The sequence below is a fragment of the Syngnathus leptorhynchus genome, chromosome 12 (genome assembly GCF_054491065.1).
Source record: "Syngnathus leptorhynchus isolate UIUO chromosome 12, UIUO_Slep, whole genome shotgun sequence".
Lineage (NCBI taxonomy): Eukaryota > Metazoa > Chordata > Actinopteri > Syngnathiformes > Syngnathidae > Syngnathus > Syngnathus leptorhynchus.
The window spans coordinates 5,102,550-5,122,781 of NC_141206.1; the positions used below are offsets into that span (position 1 = coordinate 5,102,550).

Genomic DNA, 20,232 nt, shown 5'->3' on the forward strand with positions numbered 1-20,232 from the left:
CCACTGGATTTACATTCAATCAGAATTTCTTTAATGAATACAAAGACTCATTTTAAATTCCATGCAAATAAATTGATTTTATTCAAATAATAAGCCTTCAACGTTTCTCGTTAAGGACCTTGGACAACTCCTTTCCGATGCGCATCTAACCTGGAATCTGCTTTGTGCGTCGAACCATTACGTCACTCGTGTAAAAGGCAAGGAGGGGCCTAACTGCACATCTTATGTCTTTTTTTCTGCTATTGTTTGGTTCGCGATCGATTTTTCTTTTGATTTTTTTTTTTGGGCGCATACCCGGAAGTAAACAATTTGGCGATGCACGGTTCTGTTCGTGAGCAAGTGTCAAGTGGTTGCTCTCAGGTCGGATTACCTTCACGACGGACGAGCATGGCCACTGCACATTCCGCCCGCTCTAAAAATATCTATTAAGGGCATAGGAGGAAGAGAGGAAAGCGGGGCAAGGGGTTATTTTTAGCCATTTTCACCGTTGCATGTCGGTCGGAGAAGAGGTCCAAACAAAAACATGCCCGCAACCACCAGCATGAGACCCAGGGCTCGGGAACGGAACAACATCCTGAACAGACCCGAGTTCATGTCGCTCAACCAGCCGCTGAGAGGCGGGGGGGCCCCGGAGAACCGCGGTGGCGGCGCTGGCGGAGGAGGCGGTGGTGGTAGCGGAGCGGGACCGAGGCGCTCCAGTTCCCTCCGCAGTCAGCCGAACGAGGAAGCCGGCGATGGCGCACCCAAGCCGGACGGCGGCAAGCGCGGCGAACCGAGCCAGCAGCGGCTGCCGGAGGAAGACTGCATGCAGCTCAATCCGTCGTTTAAGGGCATCGCTAAGAGCTCGCTGCTCGCCATCGACATCAGCCTATCTAAGCGCATGAGCGTGTGCGCGTACACTTGGTCGTCGTGGGGCGGCTGCCGTTCCATGTTCAACCTGCTGGCGCTCACCGGACACGGCCTCACCTGGATCATCGGAACCGTTGTGTGCCTCACGCGCAGCAATACCCTGGCCGGCCAGGAGGTGCTCGTTAACCTGCTGCTGGGTGAGTGACGTCACCGGCGACCGCACACCACTAATTGCGGACAATTAGAGTCTGCTCGCAAAATTTGGGAAAAAATTGGAAACGCTCCATCGGAATATACCAAATTTAAAGTTGGCTCTTGACTATGGGAGCTTGAAAGTGGTACCTTAACATACAAGTTTGATCAATTCTGTGACCATGCTCTTAAATCATCTGTCCCCAATGAAATGAATGAAAGTCCCAGTAATTCTTGTACTAAGTTCATTCTGTTTCCTTTTTCAATCACTTTTTGGTTCTTTTATCATCAGAGTGATGAAGGCGGAAGTTCATGCCGAAACATGTCAGGTAATGCAACCTAAAATACCCTGTTTGTGATAAAAGAACCAAAAAGTGAGTGCCAGTAATTCGTTCCAATCGCTCAACATATATCATAATGTGTTTTTGATCATGAATCCAGTATTGTAGTCAACAATAATGCAAAAAGATTTTCAATTATTAAACAGTTTGAGCTTCTAAGCACAGAAGTCGGTCACAACTAAGCTGTAATATTAGTTGTTTTTCACAGAGGATAAAGAATATGTGCCTGTGATTTTTAGATTATTTGCCTGTGTGTGTTCCTGCACCATTAGCATTCTAGTTGTTGCTTAAGCGTTACTGCAAAATCAAAGCTAATACTATGAGCACTTAACATAATTTGTGCTAACAAACACCACAAATTGAACAATTGGTTAAAAAATGTCATTGGGGGAAATGCTTTTACAATACACTTTAATGTAAAATAAATAATCCATTCTAAAAACGTTTGATAGTAACAGCCCTAAGAACACTTTATTCTACATTATTCTCAGAAAAAAGTCAGACTTTTTTCTCATGAAAAATGTCACCCTCACTCTCTAAGTGTAAGCATTATTTCTCAATGTGGCCCTAACGCTCCTTCTTAGCGGGGAGCCAAAACCAGATTAATGAGCCGCAATGTTGACAAACCTGCTTATTGGAGCAACACGGCGCTCTGATTGGACGCAACTCTTCACCGCTACTTAATCAGAAAATCAGAGACATTAAGATGACTTTGTACCTCATAAAACAACACACTCATTATTGTCAACAACAACTAACACTGTGACTGTGAGAGAAGTCCTTGACGTACTTGTTCCCATCTTTATCACCTCCGCTGCTTTTGTCCCAAACCAAACAGAAATAACTATTGGGTCAGGTGGCATTATTTTTACATGAAGAGAAAATTAATGTCTTGATCCTTCTCGCTGCTGTTTTTTTTTTTTTTGTATGTGACTGCACAGTAGGAAGCTTGTTTGAGGGGCTCCAATCCACTAAACACAAGCAGCTTGGCACCAAAACTGCTGGCGGAGCAGATTAACACATGAAAACAATTTTTTTTTTCCACACGTAGCGGTTTAATTGGAATAGAATTAATCTTTTCTTGGGTCAAACTATTGCAAAATCTTTATTAACTGGACAGGTACTTTAAACATTCCATACAGTCATACAAGTTGTTAAAATATGTCATGTATTGTAAAAATACAAGTCACTCTTACCTTCAAAGTATTTTTTAATAATTGCTACAAACATGGAAAAACTCAGAACTATGTAGTACTCAATTGTGGAGATTTTGCCTTAAAATATTCTTCATTTGTATCTCACATCACATCTTCAATCAAAAAACCTGAGTTCCCAATTTTTTTGCTTGAGTGATTATTTTCAATTGTCAGTAAACAGCATCAAGAGCTGAAGTTGATCCCCATTCATTCACAAAGCTCTTTTTTTTTTTTAATGGTTCATATGGGAGAGTCAGGCGTACCTAATATTGTGTCCATGCTCAAAGTGTGTCGTGGGATAGACGCTAACCTGTCAGACAGCTGACGGGCTACTTTTAACATGACCATGACGCTTTACTGACTGTGATATTTTGGTGCAGCTAAAAAAGGAAACATCTGCTATGTGCACTCTGAGCTAATTTTGCTAAGCTACATGTGCTAGATTGACTCCATTTCGCTCACTTGTCATCTCAACTACAATAGTTTTGGTCACGTTTTGGCAATACTTGAAGTACTTTGGATGCTTTCATTTCAAAACACAAAACTTTTGTTTTCTTTTCCTTCGGCCTAAAAAGTTTATTCTGTCAAATATTGACAATGGCATCTACCTGAAGAAAAAAAAAAAAAAAACAGTCGGGCCCCAAATATTGCTGCAACTTTCTGTAGATGTGACTGTCGTCTTTGTGGATTTATTATATATTTGTCATACTGCCCTCTGGTGGCCCATTCAATAAATGTATGATCAAATGCAAATACTCAATTCACGTTATTATTATTGTGTGTTTATATTTTATAAAGTACAACAAAGTACCACAAAGTGTTATTTTTGTGCTTTAAATCACAGGTAATTTTTTTTTTTGTCTTGCAGGGAATGGATTCTTAGCATTTTCATTGCAACTTAAGCCACCACTCCATTTTCTTTATACACCAACTTGAAGTAAAAGAATGGGATCACGTCAAATAAATCGATGCAGTAGTCACATCTTTGTTTTGTTTTTCGGCAGCACTGATTGTGGACGTGTTGACGGTGGCGGGGGTGCAGCGCCTGGTGAAGCGCAAAGGACCGTGGGAGATGTCGCCGGGGTTTCTGGACCGCGTTGCCATGGACGCGTACGCCTTCCCGGCGGCGCACGCCAGCCGTGCCGCCATGGTGTCCAAGTTCCTGCTGTCTCACCTGGTTCTGGCCGTGCCTCTGCGCATCCTGCTGGTGCTGTGGGCCGTCCTGGTGGGGGTGTCACGCGTGTTGCTGGGCAGGCATCATCTGACAGATGTGCTTTGTGGCTTCGCCCTGGGTCTCTTCCACTTTGGCCTGATGGAGACGGTGTGGTTGTCGTCCAACACGTGTCAGACTCTCATCTCCATCGGGACCTTCAGCTGGAGTCCCTTGTTTTGACTGTACTGCTGCGCTAGGACTTCCCCAGTCGCAGTTGTCACGTTCTCAATGCAGGTTTGCATGAAAGGCCTTAAAAAGACGTGTACTGTTGGTTTCATTTCATTCAGGACCCTTTTTTTTAATCCTCCTAAACAAACTTCCATATTGTAAAAAAAACATTGTATTATGGGGGCTAAAATAGTCTTTAACTTGGAACAACATTACATTTTGGGAGGAAAATAATGTCTGCAGCAATGGTCAATTATAATTTACGCCCTTCCAATAAAGTTCCGAATAGCCCGTGATGTAGATGCCACAACATGGTGGCAAAGCACTGCTTTTGTCTAATTGAATGTCCTCAACTTAGTTCAACGTAGATCCTCGGACCCAAGGTGGCGGCAAAAGCAACACTTTGGCCGAAATAATGAAGCTCTTTTTCCCCAAAAGATTCTCAAACGCTACATGATGGAGGCAAAGCACTACTTGTGTCTAAATAATGACGCTCCTCAACCTACTTTGAAATAATTTGATGGCAAAAATACCACAAGATGGCTGCTAAAAAATACTTTATCAGAAAGACCTGATGATCCTCAAATAATTTCAAAAGTGTTTGATGGCAGTCATTTTTGTCATAGAATTATGACTTTAAAATTGCATTTTTCTTCCCTTGTGATGGATGAGGTGATGTATTTGTTTCTTCATTTCAGTCATGAATATTTGGCTATTGTGTTAATAGACTAAAGGGCTGAGCTGTTCAAAGTTCCACAATTATTGTGCCAGAATGCATGTTAGCATAAAATACTCCATTCTTTGGAAACAATATTCTTGTCTCTGGCAAAACAACCTAAGAGAATGATAATAATGCATCAAATTTATATAGTGCTTTTTTGGACATGTGTTTTTACAGTTTTTCTCACACCCATCTTGTTAATAAACAAAGATGGAAGTCGGTAAAACGTGTCGACGTTGTTGTTTCTGATGCTGCAGCAAATGAGAATGTTTCCTGTGTGGTGACATTTAGACACACTGACAGGAAATGATGATGTAACAACAGAACAGAAAATGTATCACTCATTAGTTCTCATAACACAGTCTGGTACTGTCCCCCCCAAAATCAAGGTCTCGTGTAGAGCTCATGTCCTGAATATCTGTGTGTGTGTGTTTTAGTCCCCGCAGACGCTACAACACTTGTACTGTTGTGTCTCAAGTATATGAAAAACTTGAAAAACATTGTCACTGTTGAGGGAATTTAATTTTCTAAGAATTTTCAAGTCTAGTCTCCTCCATTCTTCTTAAGTGACACTTTTTTGTTCCTTTCACCTAATGAGGAAAAACATTTTGAGGATCAATTAAAAATATTAAGATGAAAAAAAAAGGAAACAAAAAGCAAAATTTTTACAAGAAATTCAATACAAACATTTCGTTAAATGGATATTTTCATTTATCAAAGACTTCCTAAAAGATGAAGATTGCAAAAAGGTTTCTCAGCAAGAACTTTGCAGAACGTTGCAGATCTACTCCACTGGTGGGGGAAACAAATAATAGAACGATGTCTCCCTCTAGTGGATAAGGCATGGACACGCGTCCTTTCTGACCTGAGTTCATTCATGGGTTGCTTGTGATTTTTATTATTATTATTATTATTATTATTATTATTATTATTATTATTATTATTATTATTATTATTATATACATTAAATGTACTTTATGAAATGTTTTTCGTGAGTTCGTAATGACTGGCGCTTGACGTCGCCCGGTGACGTCTGACGCGTCGAGCGTCAACTGTGTATCCTCCCTCCCTCCCTCCCTTCTTGTAAACTGGCTACAGCCTTCATTTGCAGGCCGGGTACAATCCCAGCAACAGCGTCCCTTACTTGTGAATCCTAGGAAACATTGGGCTTCACAATCCCCATCCATCCTTTCAAAAGACAATATTTTGCGGACAACAAACCCTTGCCGCTGGACATAAGGCACACATTGACGTCGAAACCGTAAGTTATGGGCCGTCGTCAGCCTCGTCCGAGGGACGTTTCACCGACCCGCTTCAGTTTTATTGTCGCTTTGTTCTTTTTGGGCAGCAGCCATTTTTAATCGTCTTGTCCTGAAGGGTGGCCTCGGTGCCTTTCGCCCCAGCTCGGGAAATGTTCCCCGCTTGGGAATGACTCGTTCCGGGGTTCGTAACGCATAGTTTACCAGGAATATCGTCGTCTTTTTGCGGTCAACTGAATGCAGTACCGAATGTCCCTGGCCTGTGTTTAGGGCTTGTATTTGAAACACCTTAAATCCAACCGGATTGTCGTTTTCCCCACGTATAATGTCCTCCCAATAATTCTCGTAAATAACCACAGTTGGTTGGATTCTTTTCACCGTTTTATCTTTGCATGTGTTTTTATTTTTGACTGTCCAAATATGAGTTATAACCTTGGATGCTTGGATGTTTACATAGCCATTTTCTATTAGCCGCCAAGTTAGCATCGGCTGTTAGCGTCATAGGTAGTCGGTGACTTTGTGCCCGTTTTGTCACCCAAAATAAATCCATCGTAAGTAAACATTTGTCTCTATTTTGACTGAGATATCATCGCGCTGTTATATAGATACATAATTGCATTGCATTTCTTGTGCGCTGGCTTGGCGTTACGGTTCGTTTCCTTTGCGCTGGCTAGCCAGATTGACAAACATCCTTGTTCAGAGGCCTGCTCTTTTAGCTGTTTTGAAACATTTCAACTAGCTCAGCTGTCATTTTCACAGACTGGTCTAATCGAGGCTTAATATGAAGACCCAAACGTCAAGCATATGACAGGGGCTAGATGTCATCACGTTAGCGTCTTCATGTGACGTCATAATGCTATCTGGCGCTGCAAAGATTTTTAAATGTGAGAGAAAAGCGTTACATTAACACAAAATGGACGACGTTTTATTGTATCTTGCTCATTGTCTTATTCTGTTCCACTCGAAAAGCATGATCGTTGTTTATGGATTGATTACACACTCTAATATGTTTTCCCTATAGTAAGTGCAGAGAAGTGTGCTTGCTTCGAGCTGTTTGTGTCACGCCCCGTTGAAGTCATCCGTAAAAATGACATATAAATAAAGTGGATTTAAACTTTGTGAAGGCATTCCTGTGTGGAGTTTGCATGGTCACCTTGCGTGTGTATTTTGCTCCAGCTACTGTGGTTTTCTCCCACATTCCAAAACACTAGGTTAATTGAAGACCTTGAATGATCCTATCTGTGAATGTTTCTCTAAAGCAGAGCTCACAAATGTATTGCTTGTGGGCACTAGATAGCCCCTCCCCAATCACCACAAGCCTTTTCTAAAATTAGTTAACCAGGAATGGGACATTGTGATTTTGTATGAATGCTGTAAAGTTGATTATTTGGAATCTAACTGTATGTAAACATTTGACTTCAAGCACTGTCATCATGTTTCATTTGCCTGATTTTGTATATGCTGCTCAAATCTAGTGAAATGACAAATCTTATCTCAATGGAGGATTCTGTCTTAAGTGTTGCTGGTGTTTTTTTTTTTATTGTTTTAATACTTCCACTCTTGTATGTCTCTTCTATGTAGAATACGAAAAGCACTGGGAAGAGGCGCAAAGACAAATTTCCATACTCGATGACATTACATCGCAATGTCCGATCGTTTGGGGCAAATAACCAAGTCCAAGGATGGGAAAAGCAAGTACTCCTCACTCAGCCTGTTTGACAAGTACAAGGGAAAATCAATAGAAAGCCAGAAAAACTCAGGTACCATTTTATTTTTGATATTGTTACCTTGCATTTTAGGCTGTGTTTACACTTGTTAGCAACATTTTCATTCACACAAACATCTTTTTAACTGGCTTGCTCTCGCCATCAGTTCCACGACATGGCTTGCAGAGTCTTGGCAAAGTGGCCGCAGCCCGGCGCATGCCCCCACCCGCTCACCTACCGAGCTTGAAGTCTGAAAACAAAGGAAACGATCCCAACGTGATTATTGTCCCGAAAGACGGTACAGGATGGGCAAACAAGCCGGAACAACCCGATCAAAAGAGGTAAGAGGGTATCGTTGCTAACGTCCCCGGGGCGTCTCTTCTCCCAGTTGTCCGACGGGGTTTGTTCATTTTCTTGTCTTCGTAGTTCTGTTGCATCAATACCTCAGCTGCCGGAGTCGCAGCTGCAGCCGGCTTCACAGAAGTCTGTCGCCAATCTTCAGAAGCCTCCCCCAGTAGCCAACCAGGAGGTACATATAGTTGCTAATCTGGCACAGAGATTGACAGTGTGGTGTGCAAATCACTAGTATTTGACTTGAAAGTTCAATACATTTGCATTTAATCTTTGAACAATATATTTTGATCAAATCATTCACCCCTATTCCACAGAACACAACAGGTGGACCAAAGCAATGGGCCCAGCTAAATGGAAAGGCAGCAGAGCCAGATGGTGAGTCAGCTCACTCTTGGGCTGGAAATGTACGCTGGCATACTGAACTTTCTGCATGTGGCGACTCTGCAGGTTTAAGGGCCTTAAGCCAACTTCAGCCCTTCTCTCACGAGGAATTTCCCACGCTGAAGGCCGCTGGAGAACAGGACAAGGCTGGCAAGGAAAGAAGCGGCTACGATCCGTCGTATGGGCCCGGACCAAGCCTCCGCCCGCAGAGTATGTCTCCCCTTTCTGCGTCAGTTCGGGAGTGAATTTGTTTCTCGGTGTCTGTGTAATTGAACTGGATACGGTTTGTCTCAAGATGTCACCAGCTGGAGGGAGGGAGGTGGCAAGAACCTCCAGCCGTCATCCCTGACCCTCGGCCTGCCAGCGGACCCCGAGGGCAAGCCCACCACCCTAGGCGAGACGGGCACCCCTCCCGCCACCTCCCACCCCTCTTCCGCCACCAGCACTGCCTCATCTAGCGTCGTCGTGGCAGCGACGGCAGTTGCACAGCCGGCAAGCGTGGACCCCAAGGAGCCCTCCCTGCGTCCCGCTCAGCCTCTGCGTAGGACGGTGCCGTCTGCCCTACAGCATCAGCTCCTCCACACCTCCAATGCTGTCTACCATGACATGTTGCCAGCTTTTGTAAGTACCAATAACATTTCTTCTCAAGAGATGATTAGTTGTACTTTCAACACGCATCATACTGCTGTGGACAGATGTGCTCCAAAGAGACGCGAGAAACTTCAGGCACAAACCACGTCTCTACCGCAGTAGCACCACCAGCCCGATTCGACAGCAAACCGACTTTTAGACCGACTTATGCTAAACCTGAACTTGTCAAGTAAGTACGTCAACTGCGTGACAGTTTGCCTGTCTACTCTCCCGAGGCTAAGGCATGCTTTTTGTTTTTTTAAACTCTCCAGTGGTGATATTCGGCGAGAGAACAGATTTGTCCGCGTGCCACCCAGGCTCTCATCCCAGCCCATCCGTCGGCCTGGCGACAGACCACAACGACCCGCCATCGTCAATCCGGAGGACCTGAAGGATCTGGATGACCTCGACAATGACTGTGAAGATGGATGGGCTGGTATATATACTACATTTATCTCACTTAAATTGCAATGAAGGCATTCATGTTGATGCCAGTTGAAGATCTGTCTATTTACTTGCTTTTATCTGATATGTAAGTAGATATGCATTTTGAAAAGCGCTGCTGCCTGGTAGAATATGTTGCAGGGGTCGTCCGTCATACTTTTATTTTTTCCCCCTCCCCTTTTCTCGAACTGCCCTTCATCACTATATGCCAATCCATCAAAAAGTCGTTTGTGTCATTCTTATCCCCAGTAGCCTCAGATTCTTCTTTGTTGCTGACGCATGGTGTTTGTCATTACTTTAGGTCTCCACGAAGAAGTCGATTACAGTGAGAAGCTCAAATTCAGTGACGATGAAGACGAGCACTCAGCCAATGATAAAAATAAGATGTGGTGAGACACTGCATTCCCTTTCACCTCAGTTAACCTAATTGCCTCTCTACTGTAATATAACAAGTATGCAGCTCAGGACAATTCCACACTTTTATGCTTCCTGAAAAGATTGTGTGTTGAATTTTCCAGGGCTGAGTGGGAAAGGGAGAATCGCCGCGACTGCCAGTCATCACTCAGCTCCAGTGAGGGCCCTGAAGAAAGTTCTTATCACCACCAGGAGCCTCTGAGGAAGACAACAAGCAGATATCTCTCTGTGGACATCCAGGTGAACGACACACACCACGCGCTCTTTTTACACTCTCACCCTCTCTTGAGTTTACTTGGCTGAGATGAACTCATGGTCTCAGCTGTTGCTTACCACAACTCAATATGTCTCATTTATTCAATTTTTTGAAGAGATTATGTAAATGATTCACTTGTTCCAATCACTAGTCCATTTTTACACTGCTGTAAAGGTGAGCTATATTTTTCACCTGACTGGGAGAGTGGCAAAGTCGACCCTGGAATTTTCCAATTTTGTGGGTATTTTCTGAGTTGACGCAATGCCTGTGTATAAAGCTATTTTACTGTCTACAAAAGCTGGGATTGTTTTAAGTTGCATTGTTGTACAGAATTTGGGACAAAGTTAAGCCACCAAATTTTCACCCTTGCAGGTAGTTTCAACGCTGACTGTAAAAGTTGATATATCAGCCTTTTTTTTTCTCAGTGCAAAGGCTGCCGAGATTGTTTTAGCGTTAGCAGAAGTGTGTCAGGTTACCTTGCAGTGCTGGGACAAGGTTACATTCCTGGTGCGTAATTTACATTCTTAACTTAAATATCCCGCTTCTTCTGCGTCATTTTGTGTGAAAGGTAGATAATGTATTTTTTAAAGGCTCCCCTGCTATTCTCCAGAATCATAATGTGAAAAAGGTTAGTCAATGGCTTTGCTGATAAATAGGTGTCTTCCATCTTCGGTCCCAGCAGAAGAACCAAAGTGAGCCGGCGATTGACTCAGAAGACCACCAGCGGCAATCTCAGCCCCCGGCAAGGGCAAAGTTCGCATCGCCTGAGCTGTCTGAGGCCGTGGAGAGGGCCCGTAGGCGTCGCGAGGAGGAAGAGCGGCGCGCCCGCGAAGAACGGCTGGCAGCTTGTGCGGAGAAACTCAAAAGGTTGGATGAGAAATTTGGCAAGACGGAAAGGCAAGCCTCAAGGACGGAGGAGGGCCACAAAGAGCGAGACAGCAAAGAAGCCCCCTTGTCTCCCAACAGAAATCATAATAAAGCCCATGACAACCACCTGTACAATGCAAAAGGTAGCAAATTTAAGATGGGTCATTTTAAGATCTTAAATATAAAATATTGAAGTCATGGGATTGTTGTTCTCCAGATGAGTGCTCCTCTGACAACTCCCCCAGCCCTAGTTTTCGCGAGGAGCTCAGTTTCCCCGCTTATCGCAGCAGCGAGGATGATGCCCAAGAGCCTTCCTCCCCCTCTGGAGATTACAGTGGACGCCCTGCCTCAAAGCCTGTGCCACCCCGCTTTCAGAAACAATCCCAACAGCACCAGCAACAGGTACATTCAAACGTAACTCCCGCAAAGTAAGACTCCACACTTGAATCAGTGAAGTAGTCATTTTATGTTCTGGAAACATACTAGCTTGTCAAGGAACGAAGGACTTGTTGGTCCAAGCAATCACTGATCCTCCAGAAGTTCTAATTCTTGTGTAATGTTACTGTTGTGGAAATGTGAGAATATTCACGTTTAAGTGCTCCTGTTTTGGTCCATAAGTTCATTGGTTACTCCATTTGTCATGTCCATTCAGCAGGAGCAGGTCTACAAGATGCAGCACTGGCAGCAGTCGAGCCATCAAGCCTCACCCACCTCGAGCCACGCACAACGAAGCTACTATCCCCCGCATGTCCTCGGCTTTGATCCTCGCTGGATGATGATGCCACCTTTCATGGACCCCCGCGTCAGCCAAGGACGATCTCCTGTTGACTACTATCCCGGTCCGGTCCATTCACCTGGTGAGTGCGGACTCCCCAATATGATCCTAATGCCTTATTTTAACTCTGTGGTTCTCAAAGTTTATTTTTTATTTTTTTTTAACATCTGCAGGAATGCTGAAGCCCCTGATGCACCCAGACCGCCTGAACAGTCCCAGTTCTGATGAAGGACATCCCAACCTGCAGCAAGAGCGAAGAGCCCCTTCCACTGAACCATATCCTGTCTGGAGCCAAGACAGCTACACCCTGCGCAGTTTTACCCCTCCTTACCAGAGACAGCATGAAAACCAGGATAACAGTCAGCTTGATGACAGTTCACTTCCTCATAGGTATTTCAATTGATTCATCTTCTACAAATAATATAATCAATACCACAATACAATCTTCTACAATGTTCTGTTTTTACATTTTTCAGCAGAAGTGATATGGCCTCCCAGCAAGACACTTATGGGGAGAGGACCAGCGAGAGCCTCTCCCACCCTCACGATGATCTCCAACATCAAGCCTTCCAGACTCGAGCCTCGGACCGAGACCACCACGACCAGGGGCTGCTGACTGGTACTCGGTTTCACGCCCAGCATCATGGTGATAACGAATCCCCAAAACAAGACACAAGAGACCGCCATCTGAAGGATGGTGATTCTAACGATGAGAGCTTTGATGGTTCAAAAGACAACTGGAAACGAGATGAAGGAATCCGTGCTCAAAGTCAGTGGTCCGATTCCAGTACTAGTGTCAGCCAGCCATCAGAGACCACTGGCCGGACTTTGACGCGCAGAACTGGGCCAATTAAGAAACCAGTTCTCAAGGCTCTGAAAGTGGAAGACAAGGAGAATGAGAAGCCCAAACCTGAGCCCGAAGAGAAGGCTGTCCCCTACCGGCTGGAGAAGGAAGTCCTGACCAACGTCTATGACTTAAAGAAAGATAACCAGGCTGTAGGCAATAGGCGCTCTGGATCTCCCATGGTTGAGAAACAGGCCGAAGAAAGGCAGCGTCAGTACCCTGGTCCTGCTAAAGTGGAGCGGCCTCCAGTAATCAACCATAGTGATGATTCCCCTAGGGAGAGCGTTTGGGACACCAACAAATTCCAGCCGCCGAGAGATGTTCTCGAAAATACGGAACCTCAGGCACCCCGCCGCAATAACTGGATCTTCATCGACGAAGAACAGGCCTTTGGTGCAGTCAGGGGATCCGGAAGAGGCCGAAGTCGAGGTTTTAGGGATTTCAATTCGCGAGGTGGAGGCCGCGGCATCCGGGGTGGAGACAACGTCAGAGGTGCCTACAACAATGGCGCCGGTCAGGCTCTGCGTCCAGGAAGAGGCCGAGCCCAACCGAGAGAGCTGAAGGTGGAGGAGTTCCAGAGAGGCAAGCCACGAAGACGAAACGTCAGCGAGACACTAAGTGAAACTTCCGAGTATGAGGAGCTGCCAAAGAGACGGCGACAGAAGGGCTCTGAAAACGGAGAAGGCTCCTCCGAGTCTGGAGAAACTCGCAAAGCCAATCGGGAGTCTTGGCGATCCAACAAGATCTACACGGAAGACCAGGCTGCTGCCGATCACAGAGAAAAAGTCAAGGCGAGCAGAGGTTTTGGAGGTCGCATGCTGCCTCCCAGACTGAACAACGGAAACTATACTAGAGGCTACGGAGGTTCTCGAGAGATGTCCTCATGGAGGGGACGTGGTCATCAGTTTGGTAGCACTGGTGTTTCCATGCAAGAAAACGGTTACAGTCCCGGAGCTGACGCGTCTTTCTCCCGTAAACCGCATGCTGAGCAAGAGTCTCTGAAATACCCCACAAAATTTACCGGCCCTTTCATGGAAAATGGCTCCGAGGAACGTGAGGGGGAATATTATTTTGATCCGGACAACCCTGACAGACAGGTGCTGAGGCGGCGGCGCCCCCCACGTCAAGACAAGCCCCCGCGCTTCCGTCGCCTGCAGCAAGAGCGTGACCCCGCTTCCAACCAGTGGACCAGTGACGAATACATAAATGGAGACTTTGCAAACCCCTGGCCTGGTCGCCCCAAAGGCAACGGGGAAGACAACTGGCCCAGCGGCGGCTACACTGGAGGACGCAGCGGCCAGCAAGCTCAGACTGAAGAATGGGACACCGGATCGGACAACAGCGACTTTGCCGACTGGAGGGAGAAGCGCAGAGCGAGCGGCGGCGCATCTACGCAGGGGCACGCCGACGTTCTCGCAGACCCGTGCCACGGTGAAGCGGGCTCCATCGAGAAGCGGGAGCTTTCCAAACGAAGCTTCTCGAGCCAAAGGCCGCTGATTGACCGGCAGAACAGGAAAGGAGAGCCCTCGGTGCTGGAGACCAGTAAGATGGCACGTGCACCCGATAACCCTCAATCTGCTCCCTCAAACAGGAATGACACCTGGCAGAATGGAGTTGCCTCTTCTAAGAGGTGAGAAACCAGTTGCTAGTATTTTCCAGTTTTTGACAGAGTCAAATATTTTCTTCACAAACCTTATCCATGTTTGGACACTTTTTTTTTTTTTTTTTTTTTTTTCTTAGCAGGAGTCCAGATGAGTCGGGCCCCGTCTACACTATTGATCAGACAGATGAGCGGGATCTGAACGAGTCCTCCGGAAAGAACTTTGATAAGACGGGACCCATCAAACCTGACATCGTTGAACCACTTTCGCAGTATGAGCTCAGTGCCTACCCAAGTGAGTGTTGAACCCCAAAACAATCAAATTATATACACGCTTCCCCTATTGCGGTAGATCTCGAATTAAAATCTTCCTATATTTTAGTTGAGGAAGATGCCGGGGGACCTATTTTGAATTCGGACACTTACCATGATGCGTTGTCCAAAAAACAAAGACGTCCGCAAGACGACGATAGGCGCAGGAAGGATCAAGGAGTCGCCGTAAGTTCAAACTGTCGTCGAGGTACAAAGTATGCGAAAAGGGGTTTTCAAGTATTTCTTGTTAAATTCAAGCATCAGGTTCAAGTGAAGAACAGGTCAGTCGCGTCCAAGATAGCGCCGCGCTTTGCTAAGAAGCAGGGAGGCATGAGCATGGAACAACCAGAAGAGACTCTTTCCTCTAGTAATTTGGGAACGGAAATATGGGAGACCAACAGTTCCGGTGAGTTACTTTGATGCAGGCAGCGCCACTCGGGATGATTGCTCTGAATTATTAACTTTGTTTATTCCCCAGCACTTTCAGTACAGTCTTCAGGGGCGGCAGACTCGTGGACTAAACAAGTGTCTTATACTGGCAGCGAGCCCAACTCTGAGGTACCACAAGATTAAATCAGCAATAATTACTCAGTGAATCGCTCAGCCCCCTTTTTTGTCCAAGGACTCGGATGCAGGCCCAGAGCAGAGCAAAGAGCAGCACAAACCGGGGCCCATCGGAAACGAGCGCTCCCTGAAGCACCGCAAGGGTTCCGAGGCAGTGGATCGCCTGGAAGGTAGCCCCATCACCCCGGTTAACGGCGTGGACCTCCACGTGGACACCGTGCTCCCTGTGCCCCCCATTGAGTTTGGCGTCAGCGCCAAGGACTCTGACTTTAGCCTGCCACCAGGTTCCACCCCAGTGCCTGTGTCAAACCCCGTCAACAAGCTTCAAGATCCCCTCACCGTCAATGTGAGTGGTGAATTTGAACTCATCGTTCCTAATGAAAAGCCTCACTGGTGCCTGTCCAACTGATTGGCAACTCGTCTTCTTTCAGACTATCCCCATGCTCCGCTCCAATCACCTGCAGCCTGGCATAAACCTCAACCCGCTTTCCTTCCCAAGTACTGACCTGACCCTTAAGGTACGATAAAACATATTTGATACATTCTCATTTCACGTCAATGCATCGACAACATCCCCGTGATTATGTACACTGGATGAATTAATGATCTCTGCCTGAAACCTTTTTATTTTTATTAGAATTTTGACATCTGAATACTGTCAAGGCTACTGGGAAAATTGTCTATTGTGTCAAGATTGTTGTCACGATGATTTTAAAGTGCTGACCTGGCCGACGCGATTTCATCTTCGTTTTTGTAAGAACGTGCAATGCTTTTCTGCTATCAGATGGAGTCTGCGCGTAAAGCGTGGGAGAATTCCCAGTCCCTTCCTGAGCAGGGCTCTCCCAGTGCGGGGGCCTCTGGCGTGCCACCTCCGTGCAGCGTGGGTTCGTCCAGCGGCGTCAGCTACAGCTCTTTTGGAGGGGTCTCCATGCCGCCTATGCCTGTGGCCTCCGTAGCACCCTCTATGTCATTGCAAGGTACAGCATCAGAAAGAAATACGAATTGTTCCTATTACAAACTCCAAAGAAAAAAGTTGTAGGGGGGAACGATTGTATTTTATGTCAAAGATATGAATTTCACTGCATGGTAAAAAATCAATATTGCGCAAGCTTTTATGGGTCAAACTTAAAAATTAAAATGTCTCAAAAACATGATATGGTGGAAAAAAAGTAGATGTTTTATAAATTAGAATAGAGTAGCTAGCTTTAGTGCATATTAGTACAGTTGAAAGCTGCATAGTCTCTTGTAGAAAAAAAATGCTGACCTCATTTTAATTTCTTTAGGTAGTCACATTCCCCCTTTGTATTTGGATGGTCATGTCTTTCCGAGCCAGCCTCGATTGGTTCCACCAACGATGACTCAGCAGCAGACCTACCAACAAGTTTGTACACGCACAGAATCACTGACTTGTGTGTGTTGTCGCTGAAATGCTTCTAATGTTTGACATGTGCAACCCATTCAGGCGGCAGCCCAGCAGATCCCCATCTCGTTGCACACATCTCTTCAGGCTCAGTTGGGGCTTAGAGGAGGTTTGCCTGTGTCTCAGTCCCAGGAGATGTTCAGCTCTATGGCCCCTTTTAGGTATTAAGTGATGCCTTACTAACTAGTTTCCTGTTTGTGCGTCATCTCGCTTAATTTGCCGTCTTGACTTGTTTAGGTCGCCGGTTTACATGCACCCCAACCTGTCGCAGCCCAGCCCCATGGTGCTGTCAGGCGGAGCGCCATTGAAGGGGCCCTACTCGCCGTTCCCCGGCATGCAGCCGTCAGACATCGTCAAGTCCTCGTCGGGCTCTCACTATCAGCCCATGACCGGTAGTCAGCAGCTAGTCTACGATAGCCAGCTGAACCAGGGGCCCAGCATGGGATCGTCACAGCTCATGGACTCTCAACTCATCCAGGTGTGGGGCTTTTATTTATTTATTTTTATCCCCAAATTTTCGAGTAACAACTCATTCAATTGATTCATGAAAAGTTTTTGTCGTCTTCTCACCAGGTGACCATGCCCTTGCCTGGATCTCAGGTGCGCTACGGCTCCGCCCAGCAACACCTCATCCTCCCTCAGTCCATCCAGCTTCAGCAAGGCCAGAATCTCTCAGTGGGAGGTCCACGCCGGATGATGCCACCTGGCTCGCAACCCGTCATGCCTGCTAGCAGAGAGGTGCGCCCGCCCCTCTTCGTCATCGCATAAAAAAAAAAGAAACCCTTCTATTGCGTAAAAAAACAAAGCTGCTTGAGACATGCACTACATGCTCTATATATTCTGTCATTCCATTGGATTAAATCTCCATTTCATTTTGTAATGCGTTTTGGTCAACCTTTAGAGCTCCCAGATGGAAATGAAAGGTTTCCAGTTTTCAGAAAAGCCCAATCATTCTCCGGGAATGCCCGGAGGCTCCTACAGGTCAGTGCAGGTGAACTATGTCCATAATGATGACGATCAAAACAGAATGTCTGCTCCAACTCTGTTCCCTCCCGCTCTCCATCAGGCCTGGATCTTCTAGCCCAAGTGGAAAGCCTTCTGGTCCCGGAGGCCCGGTTGGACCATTGCCCACCCATCATTATACACAGCAGGTACAACTTTTGATTTAGAATTCCTTAAATACACGCTTGTAACATTTAAAGTTAATTTTGGTGATTAACTCTTTTTATGCATCCCTGTTTTGAATCTCATCACCAACCATGCTCCCATGACCATCAGGTCTCACCTGCTCAGGGTGGCTTGGTGATGCACATGCGTCCCCCCACCAGTGGCCCCTTCCCCAGCCCCATTCAGAGACCAGTCATGCAGGTCAACAAAACTGTCATGATCCGCTCCCCCCCTTACCCCAATCCCGGCAGAGACCTTTGCCACTCCACCCCTCCCTTGGCCCCCGAGCCCCCTATCAAGGGGCCCGAGGATGGCATGAAGGTGAGCCACCCACTGTAAATATAGGTAATTTCATTTCATCTTCTTTTTTTATCTCTATATGTACTGCATTGATTGTTTATTGTTTATCAAAGCTGCCATTGGTTTAATTCAAACATGTTTGTAGTATGTATTTGAGAGCCGTAGAACTTCATGAAACTTATAAATACTTTTCATGTCGGGTTTGAAGTTGCTTTTCCCCCGCTTTTTCCACGGGATTGCGGACCAAGCTTTGCCACAAATCATGAAAATCCACAAGTGGTGCAACTGCTCTTTCGGTGCACAACAATTTGTATTTGCCTATGCACCATGAAGTATCATTAAACAAATCTGCCAACCAGCATCTTAGCTTGGAACACAATTTATATGTAAAAAATTGCACACTTTTAACATTGTGGTTTTCCCCTTGATATAGTAAAAAAAAATAATTGCTACCTCTACTTTGCTGCAATCTTGTTTTTTTTTTGGGGGGGGGGGTGTCAGACATTCAGTTTGACCTCAGAGTTATATTTTACAAATATTTTGCAGTTCCACTATTTGAGAAATTTGTTTCATTTTGGGTAGCACTTAAGTCGTCCAATTCATTTTGTTTCAATTACGAGCATTTTCCTCTGGCTTGTCATCTCTTGTGAAAGGCAATTGTGTAAATAAAGTTTTAACAATGCTGTATTATGACAGTGGTTTTGAATGTTTGCCCATATCTTCCTTCAATGTTCAGATTTAATTCTGTTGTTACAACAGAATATCTGCTGTATATGTTACCTAATTTAATTGAAATAAATGCAAATAAACAGTGTCGCTTTGTTACTCACTCTGCCTTCTTCTCGACGCAGTGCAAAACAGTGCGAGGCATAGCCGCGAGCGAGGGACAGCCACCAACGGGAGTAATGACCAGCAAACTCCAGGAGCCCCTCGAAGCCGCTGAGCACCCCAAGCTGCCACGCACGGGCGCCATCAAACCCCAGGTGGTGAAAGTGGAGGAGGGCAAGGCGTAGTCGTCAGTTGTGGACCTAAAACAAAATCGATTAAAAAGACAAAAAAAATGAAGAGAATGGTCATCACCCAGCCTACAAACACAAACTCCTTGCACAACATCTGAGCCTTCCAACAAGCACCATCGACAATTGACCCGGACACTTTTGACGTCACACCCCAATGTAAGACTTCTAAAGAGATATATATACATATATGTATATATAAATATATACATAGACACAGCCTTTTAAAAACAGATCTCCATACAGTTCTCTTTAATTTATTTCCCCCCTCTCCCTCTGTAAATGGCTGCTTGATGGTTCATTTGTGCACACTGTTTTTGCCAAACTCTATGAACTGCCTGGTAATGGACAGTCATTTGGACATTTTTAAAAGCAATTCAAATCCAGTTGGGGCACTTTTCCCCATCTCTTTGTTGAAAATTCAAACTCAAGCTCTTGTCATCTGAAATGGGGGTTTTATAATTACAGGAACAAAATAAGCAAAACATTGCATGTCGATGTCAAATTGCCATGAACTTGTGGCTACACTTATGTAGATTTCTAGATGTTATTTCTTAAAAAAAAAAAAAAAGAAAAAGTAAAAAAAAAAGTTTGCTTTTACACTATTGTCTCTGCTGTACAAAATGGTGAGATGTTTTTGTTTTGTTTCCCCCCTCCCTTTCCCCAAATTCATGTTGCTTCCACGTTAAACTTGTCACAAATCCAATTGTCTCTGGGTGTTCCATGTGACACTTCATTTTAAGCAGGGGTGGGCAAACTACGGCATGGCTGAGATGGTATTTGATACAAAACGTTCAAAATATTTAATTAGAAAAAAGGACTCTCACCCCAGAGAGCGTCATGTGTACTTCCTCAGAATCTTGTTTTAAATCCGCTGAGGCCCTTGTGGAGTCTTTTTTTTTTTAAATCCATCACGACAAATTGGTCCTCGGAAGAATTCAAATGTCTCCCCGATGGCCCTCGGAGGACTTAAACTGACGGAAGATAGGCTCCCTCTTGTTTTTCAAAACTTCAGTCCCCCTATTAAGGTCAACCAGCTTCTTTCTTATCTGTGTGGCACAAGCAATAAAGGCAGCAATCAGGGTCCAATTTTGATTTATTATGATTTAATATTTCCTTCTCAACAGTTTTTTTTAACTGAAATTTTTGTTTTGAAATAGTCACAAAGTAATCACTGGGTAGCAAATCTGCGGCTAGCAATTCTGAAAACAAAACATTTTTTCAATGAATTTCATAGACAAAA

At 45.2% G+C, this 20,232-nt stretch overlaps 2 protein-coding genes across 12 annotated transcripts; both read left to right on the top strand.

Annotated features, from left to right (window-relative positions):
* The first annotated feature begins 135 nt into the window (after window positions 1-135).
* LOC147047941 (inactive phospholipid phosphatase 7) lies at window positions 136-4,891 on the top strand. The gene is made up of 2 exons (XM_085926289.1): window positions 136-1,046; window positions 3,583-4,891. The coding sequence occupies exons 1-2, from the start codon at window positions 524-526 to the stop codon at window positions 3,969-3,971; spliced, it is 912 nt and encodes a 303-aa protein (XP_085782415.1). The 5' UTR covers window positions 136-523; the 3' UTR covers window positions 3,972-4,891.
* Window positions 4,892-5,763: 872 nt separating this feature from the next.
* prrc2b (proline-rich coiled-coil 2B) lies at window positions 5,764-20,073 on the top strand. 11 transcript variants are annotated; one of them, XM_085925694.1, is made up of 32 exons: window positions 5,764-5,941; window positions 7,521-7,699; window positions 7,812-7,986; window positions 8,072-8,174; window positions 8,314-8,374; window positions 8,447-8,590; window positions 8,676-9,001; window positions 9,076-9,200; window positions 9,283-9,446; window positions 9,756-9,843; window positions 9,973-10,108; window positions 10,804-11,134; window positions 11,209-11,393; window positions 11,644-11,848; window positions 11,940-12,156; window positions 12,243-14,240; window positions 14,351-14,505; window positions 14,593-14,708; window positions 14,781-14,928; window positions 15,001-15,080; window positions 15,145-15,256; window positions 15,371-15,432; window positions 15,518-15,604; window positions 15,871-16,063; window positions 16,370-16,467; window positions 16,549-16,667; window positions 16,744-16,984; window positions 17,059-17,244; window positions 17,408-17,487; window positions 17,573-17,657; window positions 17,785-17,994; window positions 18,825-20,073. In XM_085925694.1, exons 2-32 carry the CDS (start codon window positions 7,585-7,587, stop codon window positions 18,984-18,986), a joined length of 6,507 nt encoding a protein of 2,168 aa, XP_085781820.1. In that variant the 5' UTR covers window positions 5,764-5,941; window positions 7,521-7,584; the 3' UTR covers window positions 18,987-20,073. The 11 variants fall into 11 exon arrangements, with proteins under 11 accessions (XP_085781820.1, XP_085781818.1, XP_085781819.1 ...); XM_085925692.1 differs by having other exon boundaries at window positions 12,243-14,118; window positions 14,197-14,240; window positions 15,145-15,432; XM_085925693.1 differs by having other exon boundaries at window positions 12,243-14,118; window positions 14,197-14,240; window positions 14,354-14,505; window positions 15,145-15,432.
* Window positions 20,074-20,232: the final 159 nt, after the last annotated feature.

Coding starts and splice junctions, on each gene's coding strand:
- LOC147047941 (XM_085926289.1), top strand. CDS start 524: ATGCCCGCAACCACCAGCATGAGACCCAGGGCTCGGGAACGGAACAAC. Junction 1,047..3,582: donor GCTCGTTAACCTGCTGCTGG/GTGAGTGACGTC, acceptor GTTTTTCGGCAG/CACTGATTGTGGACGTGTTG.
- prrc2b (XM_085925687.1), top strand. CDS start 7,585: ATGTCCGATCGTTTGGGGCAAATAACCAAGTCCAAGGATGGGAAAAGC. Junction 10,109..10,803: donor ATCTCTCTGTGGACATCCAG/GTGAACGACACA, acceptor CTTCGGTCCCAG/CAGAAGAACCAAAGTGAGCC. Junction 14,929..15,000: donor ATGGGAGACCAACAGTTCCG/GTGAGTTACTTT, acceptor TTTATTCCCCAG/CACTTTCAGTACAGTCTTCA.